This window comes from Buteo buteo, chromosome 17 (genome assembly GCF_964188355.1).
Source record: "Buteo buteo chromosome 17, bButBut1.hap1.1, whole genome shotgun sequence".
Lineage (NCBI taxonomy): Eukaryota > Metazoa > Chordata > Aves > Accipitriformes > Accipitridae > Buteo > Buteo buteo.
The window spans coordinates 28,898,033-28,919,210 of NC_134187.1; the positions used below are offsets into that span (position 1 = coordinate 28,898,033).

At 60.8% G+C, this 21,178-nt stretch overlaps 2 protein-coding genes across 2 annotated transcripts; both read right to left on the reverse strand.

Annotated features, from left to right (window-relative positions):
- Positions 1-344: 344 nt before the first annotated feature.
- Positions 345-8,385, reverse strand: ACVRL1 (activin A receptor like type 1). Its single transcript, XM_075049482.1, has 10 exons — positions 7,106-8,385; positions 6,605-6,675; positions 5,001-5,225; positions 4,498-4,697; positions 4,286-4,385; positions 3,781-3,927; positions 3,429-3,704; positions 3,075-3,272; positions 1,731-1,861; positions 345-1,634 (listed from the first exon to the last, which is right to left on the reverse strand). Exons 1-10 carry the CDS (start codon positions 7,225-7,227, stop codon positions 1,500-1,502), a joined length of 1,605 nt encoding a protein of 534 aa, XP_074905583.1. The 5' UTR covers positions 7,228-8,385; the 3' UTR covers positions 345-1,499.
- A 5,570-nt stretch (positions 8,386-13,955) lies between these two features.
- ANKRD33 (ankyrin repeat domain 33) lies at positions 13,956-16,484 on the reverse strand. Its single transcript, XM_075049915.1, has 4 exons — positions 16,179-16,484; positions 15,759-15,888; positions 14,874-15,014; positions 13,956-14,734 (listed from the first exon to the last, which is right to left on the reverse strand). Exons 1-4 carry the CDS (start codon positions 16,482-16,484, stop codon positions 13,956-13,958), a joined length of 1,356 nt encoding a protein of 451 aa, XP_074906016.1.
- Positions 16,485-21,178: the final 4,694 nt, after the last annotated feature.

Below are 21,178 nucleotides of genomic sequence, written 5' to 3' on the forward strand. Positions count from 1 at the left end.
AGCCCTACATACCCCTCACCCCAGTGCCAGCCCCACCAAGGGCCAGCGGCTGCCCTTTGCTGACCAGTTTCTCCCAGTCTCTAACTGGGAGTGAGGCAAAAGGGCAGGACAAGACGAGCCCAGGGTGGCCACAGCAATGTGCCAGGCTATGCCGGGAATGTGCAGGGGCCAAAACCTGTCGACGGCTGCGCTCTCCTGAACCAGCTCCCCTTTCATCCTGGGGGGCTTCACCCTGACCCCCGGACCATCAGTAGTGCAAAAACCCCATGAAGCAGGAGGGCTGGTAGCCGCAGCCCCCCTCCATGCAGCCCCAGCCCCTCGCGGGCACAGGGAGAGGGTTGGCACGAGGCTGGAGCGAGGTTTATTGCGGGATTTGGCGGTGCCGGAGTGATACACGGCAGCTACACGGTGTTGAAGCAATAAATTAAGCCATGCAGAAGCACCGGGCTGCAGAGTCCCATCCTGCCGCATCGCTTGGTGCCCAGCGGGGGACGTTTGGCAGCTGTTAAGCGATAAAATAGCTTTACACTTTATTAAATATATTAAATCTTAATAATTAAATAATTATGGAGCAAAGCTGGTTCTGCTGAACATCCCGGTCCTGTCCAAACAGCCCTGAACATGGGGTGGTTTTGGGGATGGCGACGAGTGGTGTGGGCTGGAGCCGGCCGCAGGGTGCACCAAAATGCCCCGGAAAACACCAAAACGTTGGCAAAGATCAAAAGGGCTTGGAAAGGAGGAATGCCGGCTGCTCGGCAGGGAAGGATCAAGCCACCGTGGCTGTGGGAGCCCCTGTCTCGGCGGGACCTTGCGGCGTGGGTGATGCTCAGGCCCCACTCGGTGCTGGCGGTTCCTCGTTCTGGGGAGCCCTGAGATGCGCCGGGGTGCAGATCCAGCCCTGTCGGGGGGATGCTGCCCCTGGTCCATCCTTTCCCAGCGAAATCCAGACCTCCTTCGGCAAGAGACACGCCGGGCACTGCAACCCTGCCGGGGAATTCCTGCTGCTGCCGCCGAGCCCGCGGCATCCCCACTGCCAACGTGCCGGGCAGGCAGGTTTGGGCAGCACCTGCTGCCTGCGTGTTGCGCTGGGTGCCAGCCATGGGGTGGGTGCCCAGCCAGGCTCGGGGGCTGCGGCAGGGGACGGTGCTGGCTCCGACGCTTGCTTGCCCCTCGGCTGTGGTGTCTGGCCGGGGGGCTTGGAATGGGCCGCCAGCCCTGGGCACCCGCTGCCATCCCCGCCGGGCAGACGAGACGGGCCGGCGTCAGATGACGGATCCAGGGGGTATTTTTATAACCGGGCTGGAAAATTCCTCCCTTGCTTTTTTTTTTTTTTTCCCCCCTACTTTTTCCCTCCTTGCAAATTAAAAAGGCTCCAAGGAGGGGGTAGGAAAGGTGGGAGCGGCAAGCAAAACCCCCTGTGTAACCGGGAGCCATCCTGGCGTTGGCTTTGCCGCCGTCCCCGGTGCAGCCTGCGAGCGGCTCCGGTGTGTGCCCGGCGTTCACTGCTCTGGCTTGGGCTTTTCCAGGGAATTGTTCAACTTTTTCAGCGTCTTTTTAATCCGCAGGGCGGTGAGGCGGGCCGAGGGGCTCTGGTACCAGCACTCCTTCATGATCTTTGCCAGCGCCGACAAAACCTGGGGGAGGCACAGAAAGAAGGGAGAATTGAAGAGTTTCATGGGGAGAAAAGGTCCGGCTCGGGGTGGGAAGAGGGTGGCCCCCCTGGGACTCACCGAGTCGGAGAAGAGGCGGTTGGGGATCACGGGGGTCTGCTGGTCGATGCACACCACCTTCTTCATGTCCTCGAAGCTGGGGTCGCTGGGGACGGCGTCGAAGAAGGGCGGCCGGTACTCCTCCACGATGCCTGCGGGAGGGGGTGGTGGTGGCGTGAGGGCAGCGGGGGAGTGTGCAGGGTTCACCCCAAACCCTGCACATCTTGGGGTGCCCGGGGTGGCCAGCACGACCGACGTGGACCCTGCCTTGGGGGGGATGTGGAACCCCGGGAATTGCCAGCGTGATTTACCCTACCACACCGGCGGTGATGCTGCCTGCGGGGTGCATGGCTCCAGCTCCGGCTGCACCGTGGAACCTCGCCGGGATGGCACGGGGTGTCTGGGGTCGGCTCCAGCACTGGCTCTAGCACCGCTGGTGGCTCCAGCACCAGCACCAGCACTGGCAAGAGTCCAGCACCAGCCCTACCGTGAACAACAGCTCCAGCACCACCTCTAGCACCGACACCAGCTCCCGGCACCGATGCCACCTCGCAGCCCCCCGCCTCCATCTGGCAGCCCTACGGCGAGCCCGCCAGCTGGCCCAGCTAATCTCCCTTTAGTGCCTCCATATGTCCGTGTGTCCGTGGGGTTTAACCCCTCTGGGCCACCCTGAGCACCCACCAACTCCCTGCGCCCTGGGGGGTCACGCCTGAACCTCGGGGTCCCCTGGATCCCCTATCCCCAATGCCGTGGGGCCGTGCAGGGGCTGCACAGCCCATCCTGGAGGGTGAGGGTGCCTGGAAGGGTTAAAACCAACCGGCTGAAGGTCATCCCCAGCACATGGTTTTGGTAATTTGGAGTAAATGTTTAATCTGAAGGAGCCCCGGGGCAGTAAATGAGATTATCCTGGCCAGACTGCGCCTCGGGGGGACCTCCTGCCTCACCCACTAGCGCGCACCATTTAATTAATGCTTCTAATGGACTTTGCCGGTGGTGAGCGGCGCTGGCCGGGCAGCCCTGAGAAGGCTCCTCCACAGTGTGGGGGACCCCGTCCGTGTCCCCGTCCCCATCCCCAGGAGCCAAGCCCCGCTGGCCAGAGGTCCCGGCCATGGCCGGCTTCCAGGCAGCGCTCGACGCTGCTTGTTTTCTAATCAGTGCTGAACAAACAAAGCACTGATTGAGTCTAATGGGCCCTTTAATCAGGGAGCCGGGTGCTGACACTAGATTACAGTGTTTATAATTTACAGCTAATCTTCTGGGCGAAGGGAAAGAAAAAAAAAAAGCAACAAAAAGGAGGGAAGAAGGGAGCAGGCGCGGAGCCTTGCCGCGAGCCGGGAGCGCGGCAGCGGGCCAGGAGCCGCTCACCATTCACCACCGTCCGCCGGGTGATCTCCCAGAGCACCAGCCCATATGCCCAGATGTCCGTCTTCTTGTAGGACTCGAAGCAGTCGGTGCGGATCTGTTCGCTGAGCACTTCTGGGGCCATGTAGCGCTTGGTGCCCACCCGGGGGTTGTTGCCGATGTCCAGGTAGTCGCTGCCTTGGGAGTGCATGACGGCCAGCCCTGGAGGGATGCCGGCCCCGGTCAGTGCCGTGCTGGTGCTGCATCCGCAGGATGCTGCATCCCTGGAGCACTGCATCCCTAGGGTACCACATCCCTAGGGTACCGCATCCCTAGGGTACCGCATCCCTGGAGTTCTGCTTCCCACCCCCATCTCACCCAGGTCTGCAATGCAGCACTGCCGGTTGCTTTTCACCAAGATGTTCCTGCTCTTTAGGTCACGGTGGGCAATGGCGGGCTTGCCCTGGGTGCCGAAGATCTCCACGTGGAGGTGGACGAGGCCGCAGATGATGGAGGAGGCCAACCCCAGGCAAGTCTCCACGTCCAGGGCTGTCCTCTGCAGGTAGTCGTAGAGCGAGCCATTCTCGTGGTAGTGCGTGATGAGCCAGAGCTGGGTGCTGGAGTTCCTTGACGTCATGTCGGAGGCGATGAAACCTGGATGGGGAGAAGAGCCGTGACCATGGAGCCACTGTACAGCCGCCCCCCGCAGCCTCCTTGGCCCCCCACTCACCCAGGATGTTGTCGTGCCGGAGGAGGACAGTGTTGTAGATCTCGGTCTCGCGGAACCACGACTGCTCGTCCCGGGAGGAGAAGATCTTCACGGCCACGCTCTCCCCGTGCCACACACCTCGCCACACCTCGCCATAGCGTCCTTTGCCTGCCACAGCCACGGCACTGCGTCACGCGGCCCCTCTGGCCCCCAGCGCCCTCCCCACACCCAGCGTGATGAACCCGGCTCCCGGTGTGGAAGAGCAATGGGGCGGCGCAGGGTACGTTGACCTTGGCCAACTGCCACGCACCCACCCAGCCGCTCTCTCCCTCCCCCATCAGCAGGACTGGGGCAGAACTTGGGGTCTCTACAGGGTTTTGGCTGAGACATCAGGTCCAACCACCCTTCCCGCATCTGGCTTCGTGGTGCCATCGCCGGCTGCTGGGGGAAAGGGGTCCGGCACATGCCCAAGCGCCCGTTGGGGGGGCCGAGGCAGCCTCCCCTCACATGGAGCCCCTCTCCTTACCCACACACTCCACGAGGGTGATCTGCCGAGCCACTGTTCGCTGGACGAGGAAAGGCAGCCCCGAGCCGCTGCCTGTGGTGCAGTCATCGTTCAGCAAGTCCTGCGCAGCCGGGGCAGCAGTGGGGTCAGCTTGGTGGCCAACCCCACACCTGGCACATCCCTCCCTCCCACACCTCGTGAGCATTTGGGGTCATCCCCCCCAGCTCACCCACCTCTAAAGTGCTGTCTCCCACCATGGATGCCTTCAGCATGAGGTCTGTGTCGCCCAAGTCGCTTTTCTGGTGGCGATGCTGGGCCACCTTCCAGCAGAAGAGCGCCGTGAGCGCCACGAGGATGAGGAGGGCGAGCAGCGGGACGAAGATCATCAGGAGGAGGTTGGGCAGGGAAGGTGCCTTTCCCAGGGCCTCTTCTCCTGGGTGGGGGAAACGATGGTTGGGAGCATGAAGGTGGACCTGGGAGGATGGAGGTCTTGGTGCTTGGGCTTGGACCTGGGGAGGGTGGCTCCGCATTGGGGTCAACCCCATGGACAGCAGCTCTACAGGCACAGCCCAAGAAGCTGAGGACATCTTGCTGACCATGTCCCACCTGGGAAAGGGTGACCCTCGAGGTGCTGAGCGAGGATGGGGATGATCTGGAGACCCAACCACATCTCCAGCTGCGCAGGCAGCTCTGCCCCTCTCCCCCTGGCTCCTTGAAGGGGTCCATGCCCCCGTACCTTGCAGGAAGATCTCCAGCTCGGCATTGCACATGCTGGAGTCGCAGCACCTCATGCCGTACTGCTCCGTCACGGGCGTGTGGCAGTTCTCCAGGATGTTCTGGGAGAAGCAGCCCTTGTGCTGGGTGATGGTCCCTTCCTCCTTCCTCTTGCTGACGAAGCACACCTGGCCCGTGCAGGTGGGCAGGCTGCAGTGTGGCACGTCGCAGACGCACAGCAGCTCGTCTGTGGGTGCAAGGAAGAGGCGTGTTGTGCCATGGGGCCACCCCACTGCCTGGCCTGGGGCATGCTGGTGGCTTTGAGGACTGTGACATCTGTCCTAAAGACTCTTGAACCAAATTTTGAGAGCGGGCAGCCTGGGACTACCATTGTCCGGGCTGAGGAAGGCAGCTGCGTGTGGTCAGCACAGGGAAGCCCATCCTGAGAGCTTCTGGAAAATTGCTTGCTCTTGGCTGGGACCCAAGCACCAGCTCCGAAGCTGGGGGTCGCGTGTCCCCACGCTCCCGGGGAAGCAGCGGAGGGGTCATGCATCCAGCTGGGATTAACTGGAATGCACTGGTTCACAGCACACAGGGTCACATCCTGCCCGTGGGATCCCAGGGGACATGGGAGCTCCAGGGCTGCCTGCAGGAGCCAGGTCCTGGGAGCCAGGATAGGACCAAAAGCCTCAAACTCAGCGGGTGCCTCCCCAGAGGGTGCTGCAGAGACACTGTGTTTCAGGAGCTGGGTGTCGAACCCTGGGTCTTTCCTGGAGCTTTCATCGGCCGCCCCGAAGGCGCTTCCCCGCACCGTGGTGCCGGAGCGGCACAGAGGGCGGCCACGCTCCTAACCTCCCGATTTAGCTCTGCCCTTTCGCGCAGAAAATATCCCTCCTGGAATCAGCGAGTTCAGCGAGAGGGCAGCCAGACAGACGGCGGCGAGGGGACGGACGGACGGCGGCGAGGGGACGGATGGCTGTGGCTAGCTCCCCTCCTGCGCCTGTCGCCCTGCTGCCCCAAAGGCTGCCTGGTGCCAGGGCCATGGGGTGGTGGTGTGGCTGGGTCGGTAAGTCCTGGGAGTGGGTGGCCCCATGGACAGGACAGGGACACGGTGGGGACTCGTCCCCCTGCCAAGTTCTGCTGCTCCTTCCCGGCACAGCCACGCTGCTTTGGTCCTCCCTGCACAAGCACCCAGCCTGGATTCGTCCCCAGGTCACCCTGATGCTCCCCTGGGAGCAGGAGCAGCTCATCCCTGCTCGCCACCATCACCCCTGGGAAAAACCACGTTTTAAAGCACGTGCATGCTAGCCTTTTCCCCATCTCCCCTCTGGTGACGTCAAAGCACTTGATGAACCGTAATTAATTAAGCTGAGATCCTCTTTGGGAGGCAGGTCACGGTCCCAGAGGGGAGAAGCCCCTCGCTGGGGACGACGCGGGTCCCCGAGGAGCCCTGCCTCCCTCGGCGCTTGCTCCAGGCGAGCTCGAACGAGCTGCTCTCCGCAGTGGTTTATTTTGAGCAGAGCAAGCGATGACGTTCCCAAAGAGCCGAGGGTTTATTTTAACCCCCCGAGCGTGGCGCAGAGCATCCGGTGCTGGCTGCCTTCACCGCATCGTTTTGGTACTCACCAGCTGCGAAGCCGATGGAGAAGGTCATCAGTGCCAGCACCGCCCGGCCACAGGCTCCACACGGCATTTTCCTGCGGAGAGCAGAGGGGGTGAGAGGCAGCCCACCGCAGCCCACCGCAGCCCACCGCAGCCCACCGCAGCCCTCAGCCCCCATAATGAGGCTCCTTGCCGGACCGGGAATGGCTGTGGGGGCTCTGGGAAGGAACTGGGGGGCTGTGGTGAGCAACGGAGGCCGGCGGGGAGGGCGAGGGAGGGTGGAGCGGTGAGGGGTAGGATGTGCTGCTTCCAAGCGGAGTTCAGCTCCGGACATCTGGGGTACAGCCCTTCCTGAGAGCAGACCCCCAAGACCTCCCGAGCTCGGGGGACCTCCTGACGGCGGTGTGGGACACCGTGCATGGCCCCGTGGTTCTCGGGAGCACTCCGGAACAGGGACCTTGCCATGTCCATGCTGCCCCAACATCCTTCCTTTATCCCAGCAATCCGTATTCTGTCATTTCCCACCATTCCTGTGGCTCCCGTGCTGCAAAAACACAGCCGGTGGCAGACCCCATGGGCTCGGCAGCCACGGCGAGCGCGGTGATGGCCGCGGCACTGCCGGAGATCACGGAGTCGGCAAGACCCATGCCGTAGGACGGAGCTGAAAGCCCCCACGCTGCATCGCTCACCCCCACTGGAGCCGGAGCTGCCGGGTGCAGCTCAGCCCCTGGGGGGCTTTTGTATGGAGCTTATCGATGACACAAGCAGAGGCGCTGCGGGCAGCCAAAAATTCCCCAGCTGCGCCTTTGGGGGAAGTTTTGCTATTTTTTCTCTCTTTTTTTTTTTTTCCTTGTAAAAGAGACATTTCTGCCAAGCCAAACACGGCAGAGCCGGCGCTGCCCCCTGCCCCTCGCCCTGCCGGCATCGCTGCCCCTTTCAGATGGCCGAGAGCTCGGCCGGCGGCGGCCGGGGCTCCCCAGCCCCTCCTCGGCTCATTCTTCGTGGTTCCCGACATAAACACGCCAAAGTCTCCGTTTCCTGCAATTGAAGGAGCCCTGCCCAGGGCTGCCGGGACAGGAATCAAGATTGTTTAGATTCTGGCCTTGATGGGGAAGCAAAGTCACGCAAGCCTGGCCCTCGAGAGCACACACGTACGTGGCTGACTTAGGCAGTCTCCGGCCGTAGCATAAAACGGACTTTTCCTCCCCAAAATAGCTCACTTCGTTGTTGCTCATGGGGAGGAAACGGCGACTGGGTCCCAGGGCTGGAAAGGCAGGAGCAGGGTCTGGTACCGGGTGCCCTGTGCCAGGAGCGATGCCTGGGCTGATCTCCGACTGAAGCAGCAGCTGATTCCTCGACTGGCCCAGGATCAGCTTTATTTTAAAAAACAAACTCCCCTGGAGTTGGGCTGCTGTTCCTTGAGCCTCCAGGATGCTCCCAGGCACGGCGCTTCTCCTTGCAATCCCGAGAGCTACAAAACGCATCTTTTTAAAGGGAAGCCAAGATTCCGGGTGGTGAATTCCCTCCTCGGGGGCACTTCCACAAAATCCCAAGCCGTTAGACGGCTGCGGGATATTTGCCATGAAACACAAAGCAGCCAGGGCCTCACCCAAAACTTTGCTGTACGGGCAACAACATCACAAGGATGTGTGTTGGTGTTAACCGAGAGCAAACCTTAATCCAGAGCCGCCCCTGGCATCCCACGGGAAAAACATCCCGGGTGCTTCTGTAACGGGTCAAACCAGCCCCTGCATCCCCATCCCTGTCCTCAACCTTTCTCCCTCCTTTCTCACGCTGGACCTGCAGCTCACGCACCTTCCCGGCATCCGGAGCATCTTCCCCAGCCTGGCTGGGAGGTGATGGCAAGTCACGTTGCTGTCTTACATCCTTCCATCCTTCGGGATTTGCAGCAGCAGCAGGAGAAGGAAAAAACCCCAATTGAAACCTCTCAGATGGGGTGTTGGCGCTGGCAGAAGCGGCTGGGAGCAACAGGCAGTTGTGCCGCAGCACTGGCCGGACGGGGGGGTCTGGAGCAAGACCCAGCCCCAGGGAAGGGGAATTTCCCGCTGACCCCACGGAGAGAAAAGCAAAGGGACTGCTGGGGGGAGACGGGGCGGGAGGCGGCAGGAACCTGGGAAAGGGGGTGGCTGGACACAATCCTCAGGGACGTGCGTGATGGCTGGAGGGTCCATTGCTCTTACCGGGGTGGCTCGACAGAGCTTTGCAATCCTGGCTTTTCCGCCCTCCCCTGTGGTTTCTGCTGCTCCTGGGGGGGGTTTCGCCACAGGATGGGGCTCGTGACTCAGTTCCCCTCTGTCGCCTTTTCGCAGGGAGCCAGACACAGCAGAGACCCTCGTGCCGGCTGGTGCCGGTGCCAGCTGGGGGGAAGCAGGGTGAGCCAGACGTGTGCGATGGTACCAGCTGCAGGTGCGAAGGGCTGGATGGACACCACGTCGGAGTCGGTGAGAGCTTTGCCACAGGCTCCCAAAGCTTCAGCCTGGTTTTAAGGAACAGACAGAGGTTTTCCTCCCTGCTGCCTGTAGCTGCAGGTTGGTCACGCATTTGCATCCTTCGGTGCAGCCGGCGCAGGAGAGACGTTCAGCTCAGGGACCCGCGCCGGCGGGCTGCACCGTGCTGGCCCTTCTTGCACCGATGGGCATCGCTGCGCCGTAAATAAGAGACAGGCAAAGAGAGTGGCAAAACCAGTTCATGTTAAACTCTTCGTGGGGCTGGCATCACACGCAGGTCCTCGTGCAGAGTGGGGATGAGGGGAGTGTTCCTGCCCCAACTTTGCGGCAGGGTTCGAACGCCGGCAGAGCTCCCACGGCATGGCTCGCACCAGCTTCGCTTCAGGCACTTTGTTCTGAAAATGGAGCCTCTTCAGCGGCTGTTTGGCTCTTCCTCGCCCACCCCTCCTCCAAGAGACCCAGGGTTTGGCTTTGCAGAAGGGGCACGTCGAGGTATCGTGTCCTGCGCCGTCGCTGCTGTCGGTGACCCACTGCCCTCGCTCCAGCCCCCGCTAGCGGAGCTGTCAACTTTCCCTCATTTTCCCCCACGCCTTTTCAAATACACCCAAATTCCCCATTTCCCACATTAGGTCTGGGCTTTTGGTATCAGCTGTGTATTATTTCAGCTCTTTAGTGAAGACCTGGGGACAGATCCTGCTACTGCATTGGTGTAAATCCAGATATATGCTCCTGGCTCCGCCAGAGCCCTGATTCCAGCCTCCACTAACCCTGACGTCAACCCCGGCGTCCCACTGAATGTGAAGGAAACGGGGCCAAATCCTGATTTCAGCTGCACGGGGGTAAATCAGGAGGGAAGCACTGAGCTCGGTGCAGCCTCGGACCCCGTGAGCGCGCAACGCTTCCCCACTCACCTACAGCATCCGTGTCCCACGGGCGCCCACGGAACTGCCCGGTCCCGGCGAGGCTTTCCCGGCTGCGGTCCCGAGCTCGGAGGCGGTGTGCGCGGCTCAGCCGGGGCAGCTCTGCTCCGTGCCGTGTTCCCCGGCTTGGAGGAGCTTCATGGGTCTGCTCCCCTCCCACCGCCCGTCCCGGCACTGTGGGGGCTCCCGCGGCTGCAGTGTTGCCCGTCCCGGTGGGGGAATGTCTCTGTCTCTGTCCCGGCCCTGGGGACTCGGCTCAGCAGCCCTGTTGTCCGAGCGCAGCCGCTTGGCAAGCGCTCTGTGGTCTGGATGTGGGAGAAGTCAAAAAAATGTTTCTTATTACTGCCTCTTCCTGCCTGGCTTCTCTCCACCACTCCCAGCTAATAAAGCATTTCCTATTGCTGAGCACACATCCACGGCCAGCCTCCCTTCCTCCCGCACACCGGGCCCCAGCTCCATCCTGGTTGCTCTCCCTCGACCCGTTCCTCCCACCCCTGTCCTTCACTGGGCACTTTCCCACCAGGTTTCCTGGTTTTCAAGGCAAACCCAAGCCTTTGGTGGGGGGACGTCCATCAGGTCTCCTTCCCCGAGTATCTGAAGGCGTTTGGCAGAAATGCAGCTGGTTGCTTTGGTGGCGCTGGGGGTGGGAACGGTCCGGATAGATGCTGTGGGAATGACCTTGACGTGCTTGACCATCCCCTCCGCTCCAGCATCCCACCTTTGTGGGGATGGGAGCACCATGGCAGAGCCAAGGGGCTCCCCGGTTATATTCATTGCTGGCCACAACACTTTCGGCGTACTGCGCTGGAGGGCAGGGGACGTTTTCTCCCCCGGGGCATAAAGCAGCATCGGGGGGTGCTGCCGAATGGTCACCCCATTAGGGATGCTCTGCCCTGGCTGCTGGCGCGGAGCAGGGCTGGGGTGGGCCAAGGGAGTTTGCTCGGTGTCTCCTGCCCATACGTCCCTGCCGTCCCCCACCGTGGCCCTTGAGATGCCGCGGTAGCAGGCGCTGGGATGCCGACGGCGGGGCCGTTCCCACGGCGGGAGGCTGGGCACTTCCCGCTCCCCCAGGACACGTGGGGCCGTCGGAGCTGTGGGCAGTGGAAGTGCCGCTTCCCCTTTTGCCGCTTCGGGGTTCTTTGGGCCAGCCGCCTCTCAGCAGTTTCGTAGCCCTCCCATCCCCCCTCCTCTCCCTCCAGTGCCTTTCCAAACCCCATCCTTGCTTTTCTCTTGGCTGCTCGCCCCGGCACAGTGACCCGCTCCCATAGGCAGGCGGAGGCAGCCGGCAGCAGGCAGCGTGCAGGATGGCATTGCAGCCTCTTTCCTAACGAAGTCACAGGGCCTGATTTACCTCTCCATTCCCCATTGCATCACCAACCCCAATTGCATCACGAACCCAACTGGCACCCGAAGCCTCTCCATGCTGGCGGAGCGCGGCTGCGACGCTTTGAGTCTTGCCCGCCGCCTCTCCCCTGCTATCGCCCATGATCTAGGAAGTTTAAACAAACAAAAACACAAAACCAGGATAAAACATGAGGGACCTTCACGCATGACCTTGCCCACACCGGGGCCGGGAGCTTTGCAGAGCCGGCGCAGGGGAAACGGGCAGTTTCCATCTGATAGGAGCCGCCCGGGAGGAAGCCGGTGCCTGCAGACGCCTTATCGCCGTGACCATCTTTGCTCTGGCGCACAGGTCTCGGTGATCTGACTGGCGATCAGCCCCTCCCAGGGTTATTCCTGGATGGCTCCTGTGTCCTCGCTGCCTTCCATGGGTGCAGGCAGACGGCGAGTGTCAGCACCTTGCTTTTACAGCTGCAGGCAGGAGTTTCCCCAGGCAGCCGAGCGTGGCAGGTCTCCGGCAAGGTCTGGTGCCGGCTGCTTTGGTCCCTACGCTTCCCTCTTCCAAATGGGGCAGCTTCATTTTTTAAACCATAATCATCACTGGGGGGATAAATACTTGCCTAAAAACTTCTAAAAGTTACTAAGTCCTATTCTTGGGCCACTTGAAGGGCAGGGGTGGGTGGGAGCCCCGGACCAGGCTGTGGCTCTGGCAGTGCCGCCGTGGGAAAGCAAATTCATCTGGAGCAGGGACTGACTGTAGAGGTGCGTTAATGAACATACCGAACCCACCCCAGGCTCTCTTAGCCGCCGGCAGGGCGATCCCTGCCCTGCTCCGCACTCGCGCCGGTGCCAGCCCCCGGCTGGGGCAGACGGGGTGAATCAGCGGGGATGGGCGCCCGCCTCGGTGCTGGGCTGAGCGCCGGCACGCCGGCAGCACCGCGACTCGCGATCCCTCACCGGCCCTGCCTGCCGTGGTGCAACCTCCCACCACCCTCTCGAAGCCAAAGCGAGACTTTCCGTCATCGTTTGGACGCTCATCACCGCGCACGGTGACTTTATCCCACAGGAGGGTGCGGGGCACCCCTGGACCGTGGTGGGACACATCCAGCCGCCCCTCGGGGTTTCACCGAGCCGTCCCTGCCGTGGCAGAGGGGGATGAGGGGCCAGCGGGAGCCTGGCTCTCCCTTCCCCCTGCACGGCAGGAGCCAGGCTGGCGTGGTGCGTGCGATGGCTGCTCCATGTGCCGTCCGCCCCCGGCTCATCTGCGAGCCGCCGCCGGGAGCTGGCGAAGGAGGGCAGCCACGTGCCGGGGAGCCTGATGCGAGCCAAGGGCTGGAGGGGAACAGACGGGGAGGTTGCAGCTCCTTCCCGACGAGCATCCTTTCCTGCCTGCTTGTGACTCGCCCCAAACCTCCTGGTGCCCACCGAAAGGCAGAGCTGCAGCCTAAAAGCGGGGAGTTGGGGCTTTTGTCCCTCTAAAGAAGGGGGTGGCGAAGGGAGGGGGCTCCGTCCTGGGCTGCGTGCCTGGCCAAGAGTTAGTTATTACCCGGATAACTGGTGCTTCGAGCAGCTCTCGCTGCCAGTCGCTTTCCCTGGGGGGCAAACCCTGGGTGCTTGGGTGCTGCAGGAGCCAACACGGCTGCTCAGGGCAGGCAGCACCCCGGTTTTACCTTCCTACGTGCCAGGAGGGAGCCGGAGCTAAGAGGAGCTTGAAATATCGGGAGCACAAGCTCGCTGCCCTGCAGCACCTCCAGCGTGCACCAGCACCCAACAAAAAAGCAGCTGCACAGCTCCCTATGGGAGCGGGTCCGGGGGGCTGCATGGGTGCGGATGAGGGGCCCCAGGGCTCCATGTGGGTGCAGGCTGGAGCTCCCAGAGGGTGGTTTGCTTGGGAACAGGGATCACTGGGTCCTGTCCTGGGGTAACTTTGGAGCACAAAAGCTGCAGCTGGGGATGGAGCCCATGGGAACCCCAGGTTTGGTTTGCAGCCCCTGCCTGGCACCCAGAGCTCCTGTTAACCCTCCTGCAGCATGGAGATGCTTCCCCACGCTGAGCCTTGGTTTGTCCATCTGCAACCCGGGAATACACAGGAGTGGGGAAGTTAATGTCACTGAGGGGGTGACGGGGTGGACAGGGGATGCTGGTAGCAAGGCGGAAGCATTCCTGCCGGCCCGACAAACAACCTGAGCTTTATTCATTAAACCAATCCTGTTAACATGGCAACCACTTCCATTTTAATTTGCACAACCATGTTCCACCACGTGCTGCAATATCAAGATTTCAGAAAGATCAAAGAGGCAAAAAAAAAAAAAAAAAAGGGAGATAAAAAGGAAAAAAGAAAAGAGCCGCTTCCGCCACAGACCTGCTCCCTGGAAGACCCAGAGCCCGGCCCAGGGCTGGGTCTCAGCACGTCAGAACCCGGCACGACCAGAGCCAGGCCGGGGTGTCCACCCTTGAGGTGGGAGATGACAAGGGGCTGGGGACCCAGGACCACAAAGGCTGGGGCATCTCAGCTGGGTACGTCCACGGCATCCTCCTCCCTCAGGCACCACCATTCCGCTGGGGAAGGAAACCACCCTCATGCCAAAAAAGCAAGCGGGTCCAAGCGGATGGCTGGGACCTTGCCCCCACCTTGACACCTCTCACTTAGCATCTCTTCCCCCCTTTCTTCTTTTTCTCCTCGTTCTTTGCCTCCTTGGCTGCTTTCTTCTCCTCCTTCAGCTCCTTGTACTTCCACTTGGGTGGCTGCAGCAGGTTCTTGTCCTTCCCTCGCTGCCTCCGCTCCCTCGAGCTGGCAGGCGGGCAGGAGTCTTTGCTCACTTTGATTTTTGGGACAGGCTCTCCAGGGAAGATGCTGTTCCCACGCCGCAGCCACAGGGGCAGGAATCTCAGGAGCCCACCGGCCGGCTGGCGTGGTGGCAGGAGCCGGATCTCTGACATGGCTTGGCCATTGCAAGAGGATGCGCTGGTGCTGGGGCATGAAGTGGATTCTGGCTCAGCATCTGGATCCGGCATGTGCTGCCCGAGGATCTCCGGCACGGACAACCTGCGCTTGCCTACCTCAGGGGGGCTGTCGGGGCAGACAGTTTGGCAAGCAGTGGCCACGAAAGGGCTGGCAAGGGAAGTGGTCATCCTCACCATGTGGTCCATCACGCCATCCTCCTTGGGGTCGTGGGGGAAGCTGAAGGTGAACATGGATTGGATCTTCTCCGACAGCCTCTTACCCCTGGATTTGGGGCTCAGTGCCCTGGCCACCAACTCGGCCAGGGCCGGCCACTCGGGCCGGTACTGGCTGCCGAACTGCTCTGCCCGCGGGCGCTGCAGGAGACTCCGGATCCGCACGGTCGTCTCGAAGCGGCCAGTGAAGGCTGCCCACTCCCTGGCCGTCTTCCCCTTGATGGGATCCACTGCTTGCAGGTCTGCTCCTGGAGACACCGGGATGCAGAGAGCATCACCGCAGTGTCCCACCCTGTCCCACCCCAGAGAGCAGGGAGCAAGCGCAGGGCGAGCAGCAATGCCACTCCTTCCCCCAAAATCCCCGAAAATCCCTGGGGAGATGCTCACCGGCCAGGAGCAGAGCGGCCACGCAGTCATGCCGCCCCTGCACCGCAGCCTTCATCAGCGCCGTCAGGCCCCGAGGGTCTCGCTTGTCCACCTCGAGTGCGGGGTAGTAGTTGAGGAGGTAGTTGACGATGGTGATGTGTCCTTAACAGCCAGAGAGAAGCTGCGTTAGAGTTTCGACAGTTAAGGAGTGATAACTGCTGGTGCCTGTTGGAGAAAGAGTATTTAGGAACTGCATTGTGTGAGGACAAAGATGCAGAAACTCGGAGGGATCAGGACCGACAGGGTTCGGATTTATTTTGTTTTGGGTTTGGCTGTGCAGGGAGCAGCGCTGGTGCACCAGCTGCTTCAGCAGAGAATGCAGGAAAGGGTCCAAAAATGCAAACCCCCTCATCAATTCCAGCAAGGATAAAGTGGGAATAAAGGGTGATCCCCACTTTGAGACCCTCTCCTTTCGCCTGTGGTTAACAAAGGTGGAGGGAGCTGGGCTCTTCTGCTGTAACAAGGCGAACCATCGTGACTGGAGATTTGGTTCATATACACGGCATTTGCCAGCTCGGATCTTGTGTGCAGGTAAATCACTGCGGCTCGCAGGGCTTTTCTGGAGCACGTGGGGCAGCTCCGGCTCAGCTTGACACCACTGCTCGGGTGGGAAGTGTTGCGAGACAACATTGCTGTAGGAATCTCCATTTTTGCATCTTCTACCCAGTTTTAAAACGGTGCTAAGATGAACCATAAACTTAGATGGGGAGGGTCACATCCCTTGGAACCCTCGGCTTTCCTGACGGCTCATTTTAAGGTTTTTGGAGGGGAAGCACAGGGGGTCACATCACTTCTCAAGGGGTCTCGTGGGGGCTGCCCTCTGCCGAGGCCGAGCGCGGTGCCTACCTGCCTGGGCTGCCATCATGAGGGCCGTGTTCCCGTCCTTGTCCTGCTGGTTGACGTTTATGTAGGGGCACTTCTGCAGCAGGGGCACGATATCGATGAAGCCCTTGTAGCAGGCGACCATCAGACCGTTCTGGAGAGGGGGCAGCACTCAGCACCGGGGCTGGTACTGCACCATCCTCCCCACTGTGGTGCTGCCCCATGGTCCCTCCACCCCAAACCAGACAGACTCAGGATGGGACAACAGACAAGGTTCTACTCCAAGGATTGGATCAATACCAGGAGACCCATCCCATGTCAAAGCCATCCCACCCGGGACTCTTCGTCCTGCCCCACCTGCTTTAGCAACCACCATCCTTCAGGATTTGCCTATTCCCAAGAAATCCTCTTTCTGCTCTGCAGGGTGCCCACGCAGCCACTCACCCTCCCGTTGACATCCAGTTCTGTGGCCTCACTCCGGGTCACCCCGTGCTCCAGCCTCTCCTGCACCAGCTTGGCATCGTTCCTGGCGCAGCACTGGTAGAGGCTGAGGTCCCCGGCACCACCAGCCCCCGGGGAGAGCTCGTAGCAAGGGTAGACGGAGTCGTCGGAGAAGATGCTGCTGGTGTCTGAGGGTTCTGACTCCTCCTTCTCCTCCTCCTCCTCCTCATAATACAGCTCCGGGTCGGAGGCATCCAGGCTGGAAGTGGGGGCTGCAGCATGTTCTCCTCCACCACAGGCATCTGTCATCCGGCCCGGCTGGGGGGAGCGAGCCCAGCTTGGCCCCGAGCCCTGTCTGGGGCCAGGAGCCTCTCCCGGGGGGACGAGGGGACACTCCGGACCGTTCACTCCCCCCTGTGCAGACACAGAGTGGGTGTGGGAACCATGTGCGCTCCGGCATCGCTCATCCCACTGGGAAGCCTCGGCCGGCTCCCAGCCGCCAGCACAGCCTGTGGGTCCAGTTTCCATCCTCTGTCCCATGCAAATGCTTGCACTGGGGGCTTGGATGCTGCAAAACCCCAGGTGGGGAGCAGGTCCCCACAGCACCATCTCCAGCAGGGAAAACGGGGGGACATCTTGGGAGTTTGAAAGGCCGATAAATGTCCCATGGTCTAGGTGTTGAAACCAGGTGGGTGGGGGGATTGGGAATGCCTCTGGGGTGGTAGCGATGCTGATCGGGGCACTGAAAGCAGCCGGGCTGTTGTGCCAAGTGCCAGCAAGAAGACCCCATCTCCATCCCTCCCCTTACGACACAGCCAGGGTCTGAGCCCTTCCCACGGTGCCCTCCCCACTTAACTGGTGCACATCAAAGCAGCTGCAAAGACCTTTCCTAGCAGCAGGACCAGAGCAGTGTACAGAGAGAAGGGTTAAATCCAGCTCCCTGTGACCAAGCAGCAGGATAGCAGAGGCCGGAGCAGCTCTCGGCTCCCCGAGGAGCCCCTTAAACCGCACGACACAGGGCAACCCGCAGCCCTGGTACAGGAGCTCTGGGGCAGGGACGGACTGGCTGCAGCCTGGCAGCAGAAATTAAACTGGTTTACTTCTAAGTAGAAGCCAATTATTAATTGATTGGTGCTGTGAAAGGAAGAAAGCCTTTGCAATTCCATTAAACTCTCCCACCCCTCTCAGATATCCCAAAGCAGGCTCTGGGGATGAGGGATGCCCTTCTCACTGTAGTCGGATCTTACCTGGGGCTGCTCAGACCTTCACCGTGGGTCCCTGTTCAGCTGGGCAGCATCACGGCTCCAACCAGGACGGAAAACTTTGTGAGAGACAGTGGAAAATCAACCCTACCCTTTGCAGTGAGAAAGAGGTTTCTGCTCTGGGTCTGAGGTGGCCTTTGGGCACCAAAGCTGTGACAACCCGCACGTTGACGTGTGCTCAGCTAGCCAAGATATCTTAATTTAAACTGTTGCTTAAAATGGCTCCATCCATCCTGAGCAGGATCAGGGCTGCTTGGGCAGGATTTAACATCTTTAGCTGAGGAGCTGCTGGGAGTCCTGGGCTGTATTTTTATACCTGTCTCACCTTGGTAAGATGCTGCTGCCTGAGCAGCCCCCATCAGCTCAGCTAAAACCCCCCAAACCCCTTCCAGCTCCCTTTATATGCAAGTGAATTTGCTGCTCAGATAAATCTGGGGAACTGCTGCTTTGGCCAAGGGCACAGATACCTGTAACTGTGCAGGTGCATTAAATAAACTCAGCAATCACCCCCTGAGAGGTGCCTTGGAGCCTCCAGCCCCTCTTCTCCTCTGGGCATCGAGATGCCAAAGCCTTCAGGGCGCTGGAGAGCACAGGGCAGCCTTAGTGGAGGAGCTGCAAAAACTGGTTTCCTGAATTCCATGTGAAACATAACTGCTCTCTTATCTTCATCTTTAAAGTTTTTTTTTTTTTTGTGGTTCATTGATTTTTACATGTTTTCTGAGGTACAGGGGCCAGCTGGCCTGTGAGATCTGGGAAAGGGCACTTTTAGTCTCCAGATCAGCTATTTTCATGGCAAAAAGGCGTGAGTTTGGTCCCAAAGCAGATCGTGGGAGGCCACGTTCTCCATTTAAAGCAGCCATTAAGGCGGAGTCCCAAAGGTCACTTTGCTTCCATCCTTGAACATGAAAATACGGAGCAGATGAAGGATCCCAGCTGTTTCCTCTGTGCTGGGTGCATCCTGCTGGGAAGCGCGAGCTGAGGATCCTGATGCTGAAAGTCAGGATCCTGCTGCTGACCGTGAGGATCCTGAAGCTCAACACTGCGGAGCCGGAGCTGGGCTCTGCACTTGCAGTGTCCTCCCAAACCCCGGTGTCACCCCGGCCGTGTCCATCCCTGCCAGGGGCCAGGACCTGCTCCGAGCCCTTCGACACCGCGTGTAGCTGGGCTACCAGCCCCCTCCGGGCTCCTCCGCCTGGGAAAGCCCCCACACTCCATGGGGGAACCTCTGTGGTTCCGGATCCCCTATTGCAGCACCAAACCCCAACCCTCGCCCATCGCTTCGGGGCTGAGCTTCATCAGCGGGATGGTGCGGCCAGCGCGGTGTCACCCCGGTGCGACACCTCCTTGCCCCACAGCCACCCTCCCACGCCGCCTTATCTCGGGAGAGAACCTGGAGCAGATTTAGGGCTTAGGGAGTTATCCGGGGAGTTCCGTGCCGTAATCTGCCGCCTGGCGCAAGCGGGAGGCTCTGAGCCGGTTGCGTAAGGACGAGGTCTGGGGGTGCCGTGGTCTCAGCTCGCCCAATTCTCCCCCCATCGCCGGTGCCTTCGGCGGGGATGAAGGTTTCCCCCGGTGCAGTCCCGTTGGGGTGGCCGGGCCACGGAGGGGGACAGGCTGATCGGTACCGGAGGACATCGCTTGTGCTGGAGAGGGGGGTGTTGTGTGGATTTGCAAAACCTCCGACCGCCACAAGGGGATGCCGGAGGCTGCGGTAGGAGGCTGCGTCCCGCCGGTCCCGGTGGCTCCGGTCGGGAAGGACGGGGTTGGGGCGGCCGGGCAGCTCCGGGCAGGGGTGACAGATCTGTTCGGCTGCCTCCAGCACACCCTTGTCCTCCCACCGGGTTGGAAAGACACATATGACTTCTGAGAGGGCAGCGGGTAGGCTGGGTATAGGTCTTCTATTTATTTATTTATTTATTTATCTATTTAAAGAAGTTTGTACGTAGATGTCCTGGCATCCTCCCAGGCGTCGTGGCATCCTCCCAGATGTCAGAGCATCCTTCCAGATGTGATGGCATCCTCCCAGGGATCATGGCATCCTCCCAGATGTCACAGCATCCTCCCAGATGTCAGAGCATCCTTCCAGATGTGATGGCATCCTCCCAGCCATCTTGGCATCCTCCCAGATGTCACAGCATCCTTCCAGGGATCATGGCATCCTCCCAGATGTCACAGCATCCTTCCAGATGTGATGGCATCCTCTCAGGCTTCATTGTACATACCTGGGCCTCACTACCTGGGAACCTCTTCCTTAAGGACATCCTGGACAGAGGGAGGGAGGGAAGCACAGCTAGGAGATAAATAACCCAGCTGACACGTGGAAACGGTCGCAGGGAGAAGGACAGCCCTGCCCAGAGCACCAGAGCCGGCCGCTTCGCTGCGGGGATGCGCTGCTGAGAGCGGCTCCTCCGGCAGCGGAGCATCGCCCGCTCTCCCGGTGAACCCGCACACACTAAATCACAGCTGACGCTCAGGAGCATCCACGCAGGTGGGGGGGCCAGGAAGGGGCTGGAGGACAGCCCTGATCTTTCACCCCTTGCCCAGGGTCTGGCTGGGAGCACCAAGCCCGGTGGTCTGGCCCAGGTCACTCATCCCTCACTGCCTGGTCATCTCCATCACAAAACCAGGGCGCAATAACTCAGCATGGAAGGGAAGTGGAGGGCGTTGATTTAAACCCGGGGATGGGCTCTCCTAACCCTGGCTCTCCTCGCTGCGGTCAGGGACGGGTCATGGCCGAGTGCAGCTCCTGCCCCATGCGCAAGAGAGGGCTGCGGGGACATGGTAACGCGCTTTGCTGCATGGCCGCATCCAGCCCCGCTGCCTCCGCGCTTGGGTGATGCCCTGGGAAGAAGCGGAGTGGCAGGGAAAGGGCTGGGTGCTGGCGCAGCCGTCTGCCGGAGGGCGAGGAGGTGTCTGGTGTGTCACAGCCCTGCTCCCAACCCGGTTGTAAATCAGTGGCGGGTGTCACCGTAAGAGATGACAAAGCCAACCCTTCGCAGAGGGCCGGCAGCCGGTGCAAACCTGGGGTCAAGCCATGATTTACATCGCTGCGGCTGTGCCAGAGCCGTCGTGCCGGCAGGGGCTGTTACCGCTGCAGTTCCTGGACAGGCAGCAAAACCTGGTGCAAGCAGGAGTTTGCTGAGGCTTGGCGGGGGCAGCAGCAGGGTTTGCACATGAAGTGTGATCCCAGGGTTTCTCTACCATGGTGCAAAATCCCATCCTCTGCCTTTCCCATCAGCTGCGTGGCCAGAGACCAAACCATCAGCCTTCACTGCTGCCTGAGTCCCTTTTCCTTACCCAAAACGCTGCCGACGGGGGATTGCCTCCCATGATGGGTCCTGCCGTGCTGAGGAATGTCACCCCCTGCCACCAGCGAGGACAAAGCAGTCTGTGCATCGGTCACACTTGGCCGACCACCTTGGGGAGCTGCTGCCTGCAGGGTTCAGGGCAGCAGGGACAGTAACCCCTTGTCTTACACTTTCCTGGTACCATGCCAGGACATCCCCGGAGGTGACACATGTTGAGCGAGGAAGCAGCACGCCTGCCTGCTCCAGCACGTGCTTGAAAGCGGGGGATTTCACCAGGATTTACCTCGAATGCACGTTAAGACCATAAACCGCCTTATCTGAGGCTGCGGGCAGGCTCTCTGGCACGGATGTTACCTCCTGGTCCAAAGCGAGCCGGCAGCGCTATGGCATGCAGGCTAACGGGTGTTGAAAGGAAAAGTTATCTTTGGCAGGA

Excerpts from the sequence above, each read along its gene's own strand:
- ANKRD33 (XM_075049915.1), bottom strand. The coding sequence starts at position 16,484 with ATGACAGATGCCTGTGGTGGAGGAGAACATGCTGCAGCCCCCACTTCC. Across the intron at positions 15,889-16,178 it reads AACTGGATGTCAACGGGAGG|AACGGTCTGATGGTCGCCTG; the intron begins GTGAGTGGCTGC and ends CCCCCTCTCCAG. Across the intron at positions 15,015-15,758 it reads CATGATGGCAGCCCAGGCAG|GACACATCACCATCGTCAAC; the intron begins GTAGGCACCGCG and ends CTGGCTGTTAAG.
- ACVRL1 (XM_075049482.1), bottom strand. The coding sequence starts at position 7,227 with ATGGGTCTTGCCGACTCCGTGATCTCCGGCAGTGCCGCGGCCATCACC. Across the intron at positions 4,386-4,497 it reads TGGGAGACAGCACTTTAGAG|GACTTGCTGAACGATGACTG; the intron begins GTGGGTGAGCTG and ends CCGGCTGCGCAG. Across the intron at positions 3,273-3,428 it reads GTGCTGCATTGCAGACCTGG|GGCTGGCCGTCATGCACTCC; the intron begins GTGAGATGGGGG and ends GCATCCCTCCAG.